Source organism: Camelus dromedarius, chromosome 23, assembly GCF_036321535.1.
Source record: "Camelus dromedarius isolate mCamDro1 chromosome 23, mCamDro1.pat, whole genome shotgun sequence".
NCBI lineage: Eukaryota > Metazoa > Chordata > Mammalia > Artiodactyla > Camelidae > Camelus > Camelus dromedarius.
In genome coordinates, this window is record NC_087458.1 from 11,961,479 (window position 1) to 11,978,829 (window position 17,351).

At 44.1% G+C, this 17,351-nt stretch overlaps 1 protein-coding gene across 6 annotated transcripts in view; it reads left to right on the plus strand.

Annotated features, from left to right (window-relative positions):
- Positions 1-17,351, plus strand: part of LOC105092694 (carboxyl-terminal PDZ ligand of neuronal nitric oxide synthase protein) — a 281,400-nt gene that overhangs the window by 235,446 nt on the left and 28,603 nt on the right. For all 6 annotated transcript variants that reach the window (XM_010984410.3, XM_010984411.3, XM_064477935.1 and 3 more), the window contains 2 exons: positions 4,408-4,549; positions 16,775-16,941. In XM_010984410.3, the coding sequence (XP_010982712.1) occupies positions 4,408-4,549; positions 16,775-16,941 (309 nt within the window). The remainder of the gene's footprint in view (positions 1-4,407; positions 4,550-16,774; positions 16,942-17,351) is intronic.

Genomic DNA, 17,351 nt, shown 5'->3' on the forward strand with positions numbered 1-17,351 from the left:
CAAAGGTCATGAGATGTGAGCCTCTGCTTTGTAGTGACCAGTAGGGACTGATCAAAGGGGTTCTTATAGCTTGTCCCTCTTGGGTTAGACCTGGCATGTTAACTGTAAGTACAAGCATGTGTGATTTCTACATTCTAAGGTGTGTGCGGAACCAGTGTTCTTGCTTAGAAGCCTGGAAAGCCCAGTCACCAAGTCGGGTAGGCCTAGCACGCAGGGGCCAGCATGGCCATGCAGGGAGCAGGTGGCATCAGTGGTGGGATAGACAGCCCCTGCCAGGTGCGGGTTGGCCCTCCTAGCCACCTTCAAGTAAGTTTCCCCCAACAGGTTCTTAAACAGAATCTTCTAAAAGTAGGCTTTTCACTGTTGAAGGAAGGAGAGTCTGAAAGGTCCAGGGGCATCTGAGCTCACATGGCCACTTGTGAGAGAATCAGGCGCCATCTAGCCCCTTCTGGCTGCTAGGTGGTAAGTGGAAGAGCAGTTCTTTTACATGTGTATACTCACTCCGTAAAGCAAATAGTGTAGCTTGATTGCATATTCAAGTGCTCTTGATAAAACATGCTACTGTGTCCTTTTACTGTGAGTGGAAATACAGCCTTCACATGAAAGAGGAATAAAGGATGAATCGAAACGAAACCATTTAGCCCTGAATGTGCCGATCTGGAGCTCTTCCTCAACAACTTCCTCACAGCAGAAACCATCGTACTAGCTCAGCACAGAGATCATTGGGCCCAGTTCTTCTCTATTGCTCTGGGGGTGGAGAGGTGGTAGCTTTAGCCCCTTTGATGCTAACATACTTACCTAAAAGGCGATTCCCTTCATGTCTTCGTGTTTCTATTATTGATAAAGTAAACCCAGCTTTTCCTGAGCCACTATTTATTTTCTGTCTTAATTGCCTTTTGGTGCAGTGAATTCTGTATTCATAATAAAGTGTTTCTGGAGCACTTGGTATAAGGCAAGCACCGTGGGAGGTGCTGTCATGGATGTTAGCCATGCAGTTACTTATTTATGTGGCAGAGGAGAGGCTATAAAATTGATGACTCCATTTTTCAGTTCAAGTTACAGAGATGTTCTGTAGAAAGGCTGTGATAAAGGGAGGTGAGGAAGGAAATCAGAGGCCGAGGAAGTGGGAAGTCATTTCTAACATACGGAAGTCAGGACCACTGACCCCTAAGTCTGCATTTTCTACTGGAATCAGATAGAGGGGCGGGTCAGTTGCCTCTCCTAGTAAATGTACTAAAATGTGAAAATGAAACATGGAGAGTATGAATATTAAGCATTAAAATCAACCCATTTCCTTACAACTGTTCTGGGTTTTAGGGGCTTGGGGGGGGGCGGTAATTAGATTTATTTATTTATTTACTTTTTAGAGGAAGTACTGGGAATTGAACCCAGGACCTCATGCATGCTAAACATGCGCTCTATCACTTTGAGCAATACCCTCCCCCTCATTTTGGCTTTCAAATAGTTGGTTGCAACTGGTGTATATGTGTCATACATTAATCTTTGATGAAGATGGCAGAATAGAGGTTTGAGCTGGAGTCCAGGTTCTTCAGAAGCTCAGTCCTGAGTGTATCCCCTCATCCATTGTTGGCTGATGCATGAGAAATGCAGGTTCTCTGAAAAGTCATTTCCCACCAACTATGTCCTCTTATTTAAATCTGAGTGTTTCCTTCCAAAGAGAAGTTTAGAAATCCTGTCCCCAACCCCTGTCTAATCCCATAGACTCAGGGACACTTGTTTGAGGACATTTCCAGTTTTAATATCATCTTAAAAGTTAGTTAAGGGAAGTGTCTGTGACTTACAGAGTTGGTGGAATTCGTAATGTGTCCTCCTTAGGAGAATCTGAGATTTTATAGCAGCAGATGTGGTAGTAAATTTGGAATTTTCTATATAACTGTATATTTTAAGGAGAGAAACTGGGTTTGTACTCTAGGAATGATAAAATTGGGGAAAGACTAACTCAGTCTTTGCAGAACCTTTTTCAAATAGTATGATTTATCTGGGTTAATTTATGTAAGATGAGGAAGTAATGAAATTAAAATGCTTAATCTCTACATATCATTTGGACTTAACCATATTTTATTTCTAGACCCCTGAAATTTTTCCTTTTCTGCCTCTTGTAAAGATGCCTAAGAGCAACTTTTCCAAAAGTCAGGGAAGAAGGGAAAAGGGGAAAGGCTCTGTGTAATGGACACTGACTATATTTGGTAGGCAGAATACAGCATCTCTAAGGTTTGGTAAACTGGTGATGAGCTTTGCTGTAAAAAAAATTAACCACAGGAAGTCTGCTCTCATTCTCATAAAGGGATTAAGCAACAACAATCTGGGGAGGCCTTGAGTGGAACCGAACCTTCTCCTTTTTCACCTGGGGATGGAGATTCCTGGCCCAGCCTCCTCACCAGAGCACAGTTTGATTGCCCAGGGAGATGTAAAAAGCTGTGGTGTGCTTGGCCTGCGTTGGATAGGGACCGTGCCCTCTAAATCATGCCTTTTTGTATATTTTGGGAATGAGAAAGATGGGGACTTCTTGCTTACGACCGGTGCCTGCTGCTCCTCATCTTCCAGTGCAGGTAAAGCAGTTGTCTCTTAGGTCATACAAACTTGTGTGTGGAAGGGCCTATGCCTGACTTTCGGAAAACAGGGGGAAGTTAAGGTTGGACATAGAGGACAGAGGCTCTGATCTACCACCAGGTGGGGGATCCCACAGAAGTTACCCATCTCGTCCTGCCTCAATTAACATTCTCGTCATCCAGACACGTCAGGATGTTCCAGGTGAGAGATGTTAAGAACATCCCTGGAGTTCACACCATGGATTGAGAGAGATTTAACTCTAAGACAGTCACTTCTAGGAAGTGGTCTGAGTTAAGGACCATCAGGAGGAATAGAAGTAGACTGAGATTGAGGTAGGCATGGATGAGGGTTGGCCAAGGTGCCTTTTTATACTAACATGAATACTCTGGCCTGAGATAGAAAGCAGGAACATAGAAGTAATACTAGGCTTGAGAATAATAGTAAGGGTAGCAATTTGTGGAGTTAGACCAAGCAGAGAGTGGATTAGAGCAGTAGTTCCATGCGTGGGGTCCAAGGCCCCTAGGGGTTCACGAAGATAGCACTGGAGAAATATGAACTAATTGCAATATTAGGAAAAGCATAAGTGAATCATACGTTTACCCACAACAAGGCCTTATAGGCTTATCAAAACACCGGACCCTGCCTTTGTCTGTATTTGTACCAGTTTGCTGTTGGGAAGCCCTGCTTGACTGCTGATGTTACTGTGGGGGCTTTTTTAATATGGTGGGTGAGCTGTATCGTGTCACTAGGTGGGCACAGCTGACCTGACATCAGGTCATTCAGAGGGTGATTAATCTTAGACTCGAGGCATAGGGTGCAGCCACAGTAAAATAAACTGTAGTCTGTGGTGATGGAATGGTTGGGGACCACGGGGGTAAAGGGAACAGTGAGCTGAGCTTTCCTGGCCTGCACTCTTAAACTCTGCAGAGCTCACATGGAACTCAGTCTTTGAAAGAAAGTGAAAGCTGACTGATTATCAAGTTATAATCGGTTATCCACTTTGGAGACCATGCCCTGAAAACCCTGCATGTGGTTGTTCTTCGTGGCCTGTGTGGGTCGCATAAGACTCCGCTCAGGCACAGGCAGGCTCTTTTGTGCTCTTTCCTGCTGTTCTCACTGAGTTAGTTAGTGGAACACTGAGACCTAGGGTCAAGCTCAGTGCTTGGGCTTGGGCAGTTAAAGGGAGAGGTTAAATAGCAAAAACAGGAAGGAAGGAGGGAGGGAAGGAGGGAGCCAAAGAAGGGACCCACCCAAGTGAGTCTTTACAGCAAGACTAAAAAGCTCACCTTATATTTAGCTGGCTGCTGGGGGTGTTGTGGGGAACTTGGTCTCTGGGCTTCAGCTGGTTGTGCTGTTTAGACCATGGCTTCTCAGGCTCTTATCACTGCAGCCTGTCTGCAGGAGCACCAGGGGAACCCACCATTTCCAACAGAAAAAAGAAGAAAAAAGCTGTTACTCTTAGTGTGATGAACCCGTAGAACATTTGATAATGGTTGGCAAAGGATTCTGAAGCATATCAACCATTTTTATTAAACTTGGGAGAAAGAATTGGGCTAAGTCCAGAATTGGGCTGTTTGCTATCTGCCCTTCAGTTGAGTGATTGTTTCAGAACCATTGTGACAGTTTCTATTTTCTGGCATATTTCAGGAAGGGAAAATGTCTTCTCATTCTTCTTTGTGAGTAGGTGCACATCCAAGCAACATTAGATTTTTCCACCTCTTTCCTTTGCTGGCTTCATAGGTTTCTCTTGCACATCCTTTCCCACCTTGGCCCTTCTTGTGCCCTTTTAGAGGGTCTCCCTGGCCTTCACTCCTTCCTTTCCTTTTTCCTTCCCAGAGCCAAGCTATGCGAATCGTCCGGACGGTGGGGCAAGCCTTCGAGGTCTGCCACAAGCTGAGCCTACAGCACACACAGCAGAACGCAGATGGCCAGGAGGACGGGGAGAGTGAGAGGAACAGCAACAGCTCGGGGGACCCAGGTAGGCACCACATCCTGTGGATGTGGGTGACCAGGCAGGTGGACGCACAGCATGAGGTGGTGGATCATTCCACCAAGCTGCAAGCAATCGGTCATGTGTTATTGTAATCGAATATTAAATATGTTTAAACTGTCAAACAAAGAAGCATTTAAACTGGGTCTCAGGAAACATATTTTAAAGGTAGAGCTGCTTATGCTACCAAATGTGACCCCAAAGAAAATTTCAATATAAAAGCACCTTCATTAAACAAATTAGAAAGAAGATAAACAATTATCTAAGTAGGTTTTTCCTCCCTGTTTCTAAATTCTCTAGCTCTGTAAAGCCTCAAAGTGGACATTATTCCAATATCTCTAATCTTTAAGTCTGTTTAAAAGTCAGGAATAAGGCGAAGGTGTCTCTTTTATCATCTCTATCATCTAAAAGTAAACATGGGGAAAAATATGAGCATTAGAAAAGAGCAGGTAAAAAGTTAATATTATTTATGTTATTTTTTATGTGGAAAACTCATGAAAATAAACTGAAAGCTATTAGAAATCAGAGAATTTAGTTAAAGAGATGAGGTCCAATAAGTAAATATAGATAGCTATGATTTTTCTAGTCTAACAACAGTCAGTGGGAAGTCATAGTAGGGGAAAAATCCATTAAAATAACAAAAAAGATAGAATGCCTATGAATAATCAAAGTAAAAATGGGTTTTATTTGAAGAATATTGTAAAAATTGAAAAGTTCTTGGTTGGGAAACCACAACATCATAAAAATATTATTTCTCCTTATATTAACCTATAAACTTAACACTACAAATTTTTAACAGCAAAGGAAGCACCTTGAGAAGCTAAAATATTCAAAACTTACGGGATACAGATAAAGCAATACTCAGAGGAAAATCAAAGTTTCAATTATTTATATTAATAGATGATTAATCAAGAAAATCAAGTTAAACATTCAACTCTGGAAGTCAGAAAACAGCAAAATAAGTCTCATACTGTAATAGGCAGTATGGCAAACTGGTGAAGAGTGGAGACTCTTACATTCTAGCTGTACTGGTCACTGACTCTATGATTTTGGGCAAGTTCCATAACCTCTCTGTGCCTTAATTTTCTCTTCTGGAAAAATAGGAATAGTAGTAGTGTCTGCCTCATAGAATTACGGTGATGATTAGATGAGCAGATACATAAAATGCCAAGTCTGGTGCTGGGCACATGGTACACACCCAATACATATTAGCTATTATTATTTAAAAATATGAGAAAAAAACAAGAGTAGAAAAAATTCTGGAAAAGATGAGTGATGACAGAGGAGTGGCTTTCCAGATACAAAAACATATTATAAAGCTATAATAGATAAAACTGTGCTGATATAAGTGCCTGAACAGATCAGAATAGAAAGCTCAGAAATAAACCCAGACATACGTTAATATGGTGTGTAATGAAGGTAAGAATCCCTATGGAGAAAAAATATGGGAATCATTAAATTTCAATGTTCACATGCCTTTGACCCCCAAATTACCCTCAAAGTCCCTTCTAAGAATTTATCTTAACGGTAAACCCATAGATGTGTGAAATGATGCATATATAAAGTTATGTAAGCAAAGAGTTTGTTATAAAGGCAAAAAATTGGAAATAGAAAGAAGGAATCTTAAATTACAGTTTCAAATAATGGAATATTGTACAGCTTCTAAAAAAGAATGAGTTGACTGAACTGATAAAGGCATCTCCAAGGTATTATGTTGAGTTTAAAAAAAAAAAACCAAGGTGCAGCAGTGTGGATATTATGTACTACCAATTATATTGTATAAAAATATGTAAGTGTAGGTGTGTGTACATACACATATATGACAGATGAAAACACATGTGTACTTATCATGCATAGAACATCTCCAGAATGATACTGGTTAAGATACTGGTAACTGTGGTTCATTCTGGGAAGAGGAACTAGATGGCTGTAGTGGGAGAAAGATTTACTTTTCCTTATACCAGACCTATAACTGGCCATGTTGCTCAGAGAACAGAAGCTGATCTCACTTCTGAACTGGAGGATCTGCCCTCAGAGCTGCTAGCTGGAGAAGATTGATGCCTTTACATTGTTGACTGTTCTTTGGTCGTGCCCTGCTCCTTGTTGCTGGGGAGTCACAGCTAAATCTCAAAGGCTTTCAAGCCCACAGTACCACTGGCAGCCAGGATGCACATATATAAAGAAATTCCAACCAAAAAGTAAAGGGCATTATCTCTGGTGAAGCCATTTATTCCTGGAGTGAAAGGGGTTGGACACAGGGAGGTTACCGAGAGGGTGAGTGTTTGAACTTTGTTCTTATCACAGAACTCCTGTATGAGGAGCTTGATCCACATACCTAATCAGAACCTACTTCTCAGCTTTTTGCAAGAGGTCAGGGTGGTATGCTTTGGCCTTTTGGAGAGAAGAGTTGTGTGGATAGCATTTCACACCGACTGTTCTGAGGGGCAGGTCTTATTTCCCTCCTGCAGGGGGAGCTACACCTTCCTTCCACTTCCAGCCCCCGCAGGGATCTCCTGGGTGGGGAGGGTTGATATGATTTCCTGTGACACTAGGAAGGAGTCTCTTTGGGAGTCAGTAGAGATTCCAGTAGGGATCCTTTCCTGTCCTTTCCTCTTCGTGTCTTCCCTCACTCCTTCCCTAGCACCTTGAGCTCCTTCCTGTCCCTGGATGTATCATGTACTTTCTAAGATGTCAAAGCACTGAGTGTAGACACCTCTTTAAGGAGGTCAAGCGTGGGTTGGATGTGCTCTCTGTATATCAGTGACATCCCTGCAGAGTCAGAGAAGTAGCAGGGGCTCACCTCAACTCATGTAAATGAGGACGTGGCCTGTGGAGAGATGAAAATTGTATTAGGGAGACACACACACACACACACACACACACACACACACTGATTTTAAGGAACTGGTTCATGTGATTGTGGAGGAGTGGCTAATTCGAAATCTGCAGGTAGGCTCGAAGAATGCAAACCCTGGAAAAAGTTGCAGTTCAAATTCAAAGGTGGTCTGCTGTTGAAAAAATTCAACATCCATTTATGATAAAAAAAACTCTACCAAAGTGGATGTAGAGGGAACATATCTCAACAGAATAAAAGCTGTTTATGACAAACCTGTAGCCAGCGTAGTACTCAGTGGGGTAAAACTGAAAGCTTTCCACCTGAAATCTGGAACAACACAAAGATGCCCACTCTCGCCACTTCTATTCAACATAGTATTGGAAGCCCTAGCCACAGCAACCAGACAGGGAAAAGAAATAAAAGGGATCCAGATTGGAAGGGAAGAGGTAAAATTGTCACTGTATGCAGATGACATGATACTATATATAGAAAACCCTAAAGACTCCACACAAAAACTACTAGAGCTGACAAATGAACTCAGCAAGGTAGCAGGACACAAGATTAACATACAGAAATCTGTTGCATTTCTTTACACTAACAATGAAATATCACAAAAAGAAAGTAAAAAAAAATCTCTTTTAGAATTGTGTCAAAAAAAAAAAAATACTTAGGAATAAACCTGACCAAGGAGGTGAAAGACTTATATGCTGAGAACTATAAAACATTGATAAAGGAAATTAAAGAAGATTTAAAGAAATGAAAAGATATTGCATGCTCTTGTATTAAAAGAATTGATATTGCTAAAATGGCCATACTACCCAAAGCAATCTACAGATTTAATGCAATCCCTGTCAAATTACCCAGGATATTTTTCATGGAACTAGTACAAATAATCTGAAAATTTACATGGTATCTGCTAATCCCAAACTCCTAATTTATCCCTATCTATCTTTCCCCTTTGGTAGCCATAAGTTTGTTTTCTATGTCTGTGAGTCTGTTTCTGTTTTGTAAATAAATTCATTTTTTTATCTTTTTTTTTTTTAGATTTTACATGTAAGTGATATCATATGATATTTGTCTTTCTCTTTCTGACTGACTTCTCTTATTATGATAATCTCTAGGACAAACTGCTAATATAAAATAGATAAACAAAGTCCTACAGTATAGCACAGGGAAATATATTCAACATATTATAATAAAATATAATGAAAAAGAATATATATATGTAAAGCTGAATCACTATACTGTACACCAGAAACTAACACAACATTGTAAATCAGACATACTTCAACAAAAAAAAAAAAAAAGAAAAAAATTTATATGGAATCACAAAAGACCCCAAATTGTCAAAACAACACTGAGGCAAAGGAACAAAGCTGGAGGCATAACCCTCCCAGACTTCAGATGATACTACAAAGCTGCAGTAATCAAAACAGCATGGTATTGGCACAAAACAGACATATGGATCAATGGAACAGAACTGAATCACTATGCTGTATACCAGAAATACAACATTGTAAATCAACTATATGTAAGAAAAAAAAAAAGGTGGCCTGCTGGCAGAATTCCCTCTTCTTCTGGGGAAGTCAGTCTTCTTTTTTCTGTTAAGACCTTCAACTCATTGGATGAAGCCCACCTACGTTATGGAGGATAATCGGCTTTACCCAGAGTGTGTACTAATTTAAATGTTACTCTCATCTGAAAAATACTTTCACAGCAACACCTAGAATAATGTTTGGTCAAGTATCTGGACACCATGGCCCAGCCAAGTTGGCAAACAAAATTAACCATCACAGAAATGAAAAGACAGCATGGTGTGATGGAGAGCATGCTGGACCAGCAGACTAGAGGAGCAGCTGAGAGCTTGAGTTCTGGTGCCTGAACAGCTCAGTTTGGATCCCAACTCGACTGCTTCTCAGCTGGGCGATCCTCAGCAAATTTGATAGCCTCTCTGGATCTTTCTTATCTGCCAGGTGTGAGGTGATGCATATAAATCAGCACCGTGCCTAGCATATGACATACTCTAAATACATGCTAGCAATTAGCTCGTTCTCCAGTTCCGAGTCTTGAACTACATGACCCCATCTATGCAGTGAGGGGCATTGGACAAGAAGTCCTGTGATTTTATGACAGGTCCACGTTAAATGATTAATCAGGTGCCCTCTGATTGTGGCGTAGTGCCATTGCCATGAAGTGAAACCTACTCTTATAGTATTATAAGCACTTGGGATTCTACAGATCTGCGGTGGGAAGTTTTTTCTTATCAAGGTAGACTGCTTACTTCCCAGCCCCATAGTCACTTTCTTTTTACGGCCCCATGTGCTTTCCTTTTTTCTGTAAATGCTCCCCCCCCCAACCCCAGAAGCATTTATTGATTCCATTAGGATTTTTCTCAGGAAGAGGGCACCTTGAAGCTCTAGAGTAGAACTGTTGGTTGGCAGGTTTTTCCCCCCCTTTTAACAAGAATCTTGCTTCCACATTAGGGAGCTTTTCATTTAATGCAGTGTTTATTTTTCTGGTGGAGCCACCCCAGTGATGTGCCGGCAGGCCCTTTGTTGTGCAGAGGAAACGTGTTTACTCTGAGGGAATCGGGAAGTGCAGAGGCTTTGCTGTCTCTTTGATGTCAGCCCTTTCCCTTCTGGGTTTCAGCAGTGCTTTTAATGAAGGTCCTCACTTTCATGGTGTGTGCCCGCTCGCTCTCCCTCTCTCTGCCTGCCTGCCTTTCTTCTCTCGTTCTTCCCAGTGTTCCCTACCCCGGAGGAGATTTTCCCTTTGTATCTTTTGGCAGCAGCTGTCCTAGGCCAGTCCCGGGGCTCAGAGCCAGATGGGGCCACTGCCCCTGCTCTGCTTGCCTTGCTTTGCCCTGTGCAGTTTCTTTGACTCCTGGAGAGGGTTTCCTGGGAGAGATCTCGTTCCCCTGGAGGCGTTCCTCTTCCCACGGCAGCAGGCAATCCAACATGGGGAAGGGCTTGGAGCCCCTTGGAGAATAGAACTTCTTAAAAATAAAACTCTCACCAACTAGGCAGTGAGCCATGGATTCAGAAGTACTTGCTGTGTACCTGTTACATCTGCCGGACCTGGGCATCCGGCTCACTCAGAAGCAAGCACACCGCCGACTTCCTGTCACTTCTGCGCTCCCACCACACCTGCTCCTCCATCTCATCCGGCCAGAACTGCCTGGTCCTTTGTTTCTTCTTAGTTTCGGTTCCCTTCCTTCATTCAACACATGTTTATCAAGTTTCCCCATGTGCCAGACTCAATTCTGTGGATACTGTGAACAAGGCAACAAGGACCCTGCTGGCAAGGAGCTCACATTCAAAGCTGGGGTGGGGATGCAAGCAGATGACAAACAGGATCATTTTAGAGAATGTCAGTGCAATGAAGAGGATAGAGCAGGGTAGCTGGGACTACAGGTGGAAGCAGTGAGACTGTTGGGAGGCAAGGTGGTGCCCTGGTTAAAAGCACTAAGCCTTTGAGCCCCAGCTCCAGCCTGCCTAGCTGTGTGCCTCAGTTTCTTCATCTGTCAAATGGGGATAATGATTATGCCTACCTCTTAGGATGGTTATGAAGATAAATGAGTTAATACATGTAAATCCCTTAAACTAGTGCCTGGAACATAGTATTATTGAAGTTTAAGCTGTTACTATTGCAATTATGAGGCAAAATTTGGTCATTTCAAGCACTTTTGGACTGAGCTGATAACCTTTGTTCTTTTTTTCCCCAACCATTTTGTTTTTGAGGTATAATTGACATGTAAAAAGTTCTGCATTAATCTAGTGATACCTATCCATTTTAGCCCTGTGACAGTGGTCCGTTACCCATCTTTGGTCCCCAGACTTGGCCCCAGGGTACTTCACTGTTCAGCAGTCCTTCTGCTTTCCCCATGTCCCTACCTTCTGTCTTGGTGGATGATGTCCTTCTGTCCAAGATTAACCCTTTCATCTGCATCTGCCTTCCCTCTCACCTTGCCAGTTCCTGAACCCTGAGCCATCAGCTGTCTCACTCTCCTGATTCATTACCTAAACTTTCTACTGTGCTGACCTTTTTCCTCACTGCTGATAGATAAGGTAAAGTCTTTCCCATCTTAAAAAAAAATAAAAACAAAAAAAACCCTTCCTTGTCCCCGCATCTCCCTCTAACCTTATTGCTTTCCTTTTCTTCATAGTCAAGCTTCTTGTAAGACACATCTATACTCATTGCCTTCGTTTTACCACACCCCTGCCATTAGCCCTTCTGCTTCCAGTGATTTGGTGTCTGCTGCCTTCCAGTCCTTCCTGAAACAGCCAGTCAAGGCCAATGAAGGGCCGCCTAGTCAGCGAATTGAACCAGCCTTTCTCTGCGGTGTGCACCACTGGGAATGAAGCACCTCCCTTCCCGAGCTTCTGGGGCACCCCTCCCCCACTCTCTCCTTCTGTCTGTGCTAGCTGCTTTCCAGCATCCTTGGTAGGCTCCTCTTTTTGCCTACCCCTTAGGTATAGGGGCTTCTCCTGGGTTTGGGACCTGGTGCCCTTTTTGGCTTCTCGTGATTTTAATTAATGTTTCTCTCCAGGCTAGACCTTTTTCCTGAACCCTCCACTTATGGATACTGGATAATCTCCAGTTGGCTCTTACAGACTCTGCAATTTCATACTTGTATCCACAATCCTGCTTTTCTTGAATTTTCTCTGAAGGATGCCAGTCTCTACTCAGTTACCCAAGTCAGAATTTTAAAACTCATCCTAAATGTATTCTTCTCTCTCCCTCCCTCTCACCCTCAATGGACAATTGGTCACCAAGTCCTACGATTTCTGCTCCCTGAAGATATTTCAGATTTGCCCCCTGTGCTCTGTTACTGCCATCTCCTGAGCTTAAGCCCTCGTGTTTTCAACCTAGAGTATTGCTGTCTTGTCCAGCATGGATCTATTCTCCACATCATCTCTAAGGTGAAATTTGAGAGAATGAAAATCTTTTAGTATTACTCACCTGTTTTCTGTCCTTCAAGATAAAATCTCAACTCTTTCTGGTCAGGCCCCTCCCTACAGAGTCATTTGCAGTGCCCCCACTATGCTGTGGGTTCCCATGCCTCAGTGTCATTGCCTCTGCCTTGCTCTGCCTAGAATGCCTTCTATGGGCTCTCTGCCTGCTTCTTCACCTGCCTGAGCTGGCACTCCTTCCTCAGGTGTTGTTCTGCCCTCTAACCTCCGCCTGACCTAGATGCTCCTCTTCTGTTGTCCCGCACTCTGGATCCCTCCCTTATAGATGACACAGCTTCATGCTGCATCTGTGGTTTATGTCTGTCTCCTCTCTCGGGCTGGGGAAGCATCGAAAGCATGGAGTCTGCTTATTCATCTTTATGCCCAGAATATTTCTTTCATATACAAGGTGCTTGTTAAGTAAATGAATGAGATCAGCTCATGTCTAGTTACTGTCCAATGTATCGGGTATAAACAGTTTAAATCAACAGTTTAGAAACAGTGCTGTCCCTACCCTCAAGCTTAGTCCTGCCTCTCCCTGTTATAATTTGGAATCCACCGTGCCCAATTCCATAAGTCCCCCAGTTTTCCAGAAGAGTCTCATACCGTTTCTTGTTCCTTGGGCTTGTTGATGTCACAGAGTTCAAATACCAGATCTTCTCCCTTGTCTGATAGGACCTGAAGAAGACCATTTGCTGTGGATCCCTCCTCCAGGTTTTGTCTTACCTGGTGTGCTAGCAGACACATACGACAATAATATCCCTCCATCTAGCTGGCTCTGTCTGTCTACCTCAGCTTTACCCTTCCGCTTCTCACAGAGCTGTTTCACTGTAGAGGCATACCTAGGAGATACTGCGGGTTTGGTTTCAGACCACAGCAATAAAGTATTGCAATAAAGCCAGTGGCACGAACTTCTTGGTTTCCCAATGCAGATAAAAATTACGTTCAGACTACAATATAATAGACTACTATACTGTAGGCCATTAAATGTGCAATAGTGTTATACCAAAAATAACTGTGCATACCTCAATTAAAAATACTTCATTGCTAAAAAATGCTATCATCTGAGCAAACTGTAGTCTTTTTGCTGGTGGAGAGTCTTACCTCTGTTCATGGCCGCTGACTGATCAGGGTGGTGGTTACTAAAGGTTGGGTTGACTGTGGCAAATTCTTAAAATAAGTCAGCAATGACGTTTGCCACATTGATTGACTTTCTTTTCAGGAACGATTCTCTGTAACGTGCAATGCTGTTTTATGGCATTTTACAACCACAATAGATCTTCTTTCATAATTGGAGTCATTCCTTTCAAACCCTGCTGCTGCTTTATCAACTAAGTTTACATAATATTCTAAATCCTTTGTTGTCACTTCACAAGTAGAGTAGATTTAGCATAATTCTTGAGGACCCTACCATTTTCAGAATGGTAAATGAGCATTGACTTCAACTTCAAGTCACCAGCTGCATTAGCCCCTAATGAGAGTCAGCCTGTCGTTTGAAGCTTTGAAGCCAGGTATCGACTTTTCCTCTCTAGCTATGAAGGTCCTGAATGGCAGCATCTTTCCAATATAAGGCTGTTTCATGCACATGGGAAGTCTGCTGTTCACCTTCATGAACGATATTCGCTAGATCATCTGGATAACTTGCTACAGTTCCTACATCAGCACCCGCTGCTTTACCTGGTACTTTTTTGCTATAGAAACGGCCTTCTTTTCTTAAACCTAACTCCTCTCAGCCTTCATAGAATTTAAGAGAGTTAGGGCCTCCCTCTGGATTCGGGCTTTGGCTTCAGGGAATGTTGTGGCTGGTTTGACCTTCTACCCAGACCTCAGAAGCTTTCTCCATGTCAGCACTAGGCTGTTTCTTATCATCCTTGTGTTCACTGGAGTAGTACTTTGAATCTCCTTCAAGAACTTTTCCTTTGTGTTCACAACTTAGCTAACTAGCTTTTGGCTTATCTCGGCTCAATCATTTCTAGCTTTTGATTTAAAGTGAGAGATGTGCGACCCCTCCTTTCACTTGAATACTTAGGAGCCATTGCAGGTTTATTAATTGGCCTAATTATAATATTGTTGTGTCTTAGGAAAAAGGAGGTCTGAGGAAGGGACAGAGATGGCCGACAAGTGGAACGGTCAGAATACATGCAACATACATTAAGGTTGCCGTTTTATATGGGTGCAGTTTATGTTGCCCAAAAACAATTACAGTAGTAACATCAAAGATCACTGATTACAGATCACCATAACAAATAATGAATAGCAACTAATAACAACTAATGAAAAACTTTAAATATTGTGAAAATTGCCAAAACATGGCACAGAGACACAGACTGAGCAAATACTGTTGGAAAAATGGTGCCAGCAAATTAGCTTGGTGCAGGTTTGCCCCAGACATTCAATTTGTAAAACTGCAATATCTGTGAAGTGCAATAAAATACATGTGCTTATACTGATCTCTACCCATTAGCCGTATTAAATCGACACGACTCCAAATGTAATCATCCAAGAACTCGCTGAGTAGCAGGGAGTCTCTCAGAAAGAGTCCCGTGACTGGCGATTCACTTACTTCAGCCTTGGTTTGGGAACTCCACCGCTACAGAGAGAATGGCCGGCAAGTTTAGTTTTTAATGACTTCTGAGAAGCAGAGCTAGAACCTGAGAGGTTTCCTGATCCCTTCTGGGCTTCTGGCCTGGACATCTCCAGGTGCTCTGTGTTGGGGGGTGGGGGGGAGGGACTGCTTAGTTCTTGCTATTAGGATCTCCAGGGATGAGGGGCAGCCTCCTCCTGTAGCTCGCTTCCCTGTTTTGCCACCCTGTTGTGACACTATTTCTTTTAATAGTATTTCCTGAACACGTTCTCTGTGCCAGATCCTTGAGAAACATGAACGAGACACACACTTGGCCTTAAGACCAGAAGGGCACACCTGATATTAAGTGCACTGACAGATGGACGCAGGGTGCCCCTCCTGGTGACCAATGGGAATCTCTCCTGCTCAAACACAGTTCCGTGTCGCCCTGTCCACTCCTCCACGGGCAAGGAGAACCAGGTGCTCAGTTCCCAGCACCATCCGCCTACTGGGAATCCATCAGCCCTCCCTCTCACAGGGTAAACCTCCTGATGGTCAAGAAGCTCATTTCTAGGTGCAGGAGATGACAGAAAACAGCCCGCTCTTTATGCTCCTGCCTGCTGCTTTACAAAGGAGCTGGGTTACTGGTCTCCCAGGCCATGGACCAGGACCATCCTTGCTGTTACACACCATTGCTACCCTCGACAGTCCATCTCCCAGCTCCTAGAGCAGCCAGGAGGAAACCAAACACACTGTTTGCTCTCTAAATCCCAGGCTTGCCTCCCCAGATGACTCATGTGGGTTTGCATGGGGAGACTTGTTAGAACTGTTTGTTCTCCAAGGCAAGCCCTCCGATGGCCAAGGCCGGGCTCCCTGGGTTAGCTTGAGAATTAGGGAATCGGCTCTTCATAATTCCTACTTACCTCATTAGCCTGTGCTGTTTTACTATTGGTGCTTGGTCTCTGAAAGCTTTTAAGAAATTTTATTTGAAGACAGTAGTGATGAACCTAATCCCAAATGTAGAGAAAAAAATATTTCCCAGGAAATGCCAGGAACTTACCAGGTGTTTTTATGGAGACCAAGAAAAAGAGAGGAATGGGGAATGAAAAAAATAAGAAATAGTAGGACTTTCATACATGTGTTGAGCATGTGATCAGGGAATTGGTCACTGTCTTCAGTGGGAAATAGACTAGACAGGGCATGAAAAACCAGCCACCTGTCTCTCCTCCAGCAGTGCCGCCTTCTGCAGGCCCCTTCCCTAGCTTCTGCTCTTGGGGGGATGGTCAGAGTGAGGCTCTGACGGTGGGACACTGATACTGGGTGGGATGGTGCCTCAAATCTCCTTGTTCTTATTTTTTATGCCTACAACCCCCCATCCATCTAACTCGGCCTGTAACGTACAGTTGCAGGAACTGAAGCCCAGAGGTGAGATGATTCGCCCCTTATCCGACAGTCTGTTAAGAGCGTGGAGGGGGAAACCGCAACCTCTCTGGACGCCCAGTTCAGGGTACTTTCCCTGGGCCGTTTCCACGCCTGAGCTTGGATGAGGTTGAGATGACTGTCATCCCTGTCTTCCAGGGTCCCCACACCCTGTCAACACAAGCATCATGCCAACCTGGCAGAGCAGTCACCTCCAGGCTCGAGGAAATGTTTGTCTTTGCGTCAGGACTTTACAAAGATATTAAAATGAGAACATCTTATTGGATTAGAAATTTAGTGGACGTGAGTGGGAAGGTATGCGAAAGTGCTGTGAGGCCAGTGGCGTCCCTGGGCACGACGCAACTGAAAACGGAAGTGTAGGGAAGGGAGGACGCTGTCGCTGTGTGGCCGCCCCCTGCCCTGCCTTCTCTGTTGTCCCGCAGGCCGCCAGCTCACCGGGGCCGAGAGGGCTGCCACGGCCGCCGCAGAGGAGACGGACATCGACGCGGTTGAGGCCCCGCTCCCAGGGAATGACGTCCTGGAGTTCAGCCGAGGTGTGACCGACCTGGATGCTGTAGGGAAGGAAGGAGGCTCCCACACAGACTCCAAGGTAAGCGGAAGTGGCCCATCCAGGTGATCTGCATGTCTGCACGCGTGTCACCTCCCAGAGTGGCCTGTGTCACAGCCTCAGCCGCCATCAGCCACCTCTTAGCCCCTGTGGGGTCAGCTTTAGAGTGAGGTACTCCCCAGCACAGTGGTGGTTCCAGAGCTTGGTTTACTTCCTCTCAGAGGGGACTGACTTGTAGACGTTCAGCCCCGGGGTGTGGACACTGGATGCTCCTGCGGGTCAGGATGCCACAGAGCTCACTCCTGATGTGCGCCCCTCTCCAAGGTCTCCTCGGTACTGGTCCCCTTCTTCCCACTGGCAGCCGCACCCTCGATGGCACCTCATCCCTACACAGCACCTGTACCAGGCTAATCCTTGCACAACACCACGTGATCCCCTGGGGCTTAGCTGAC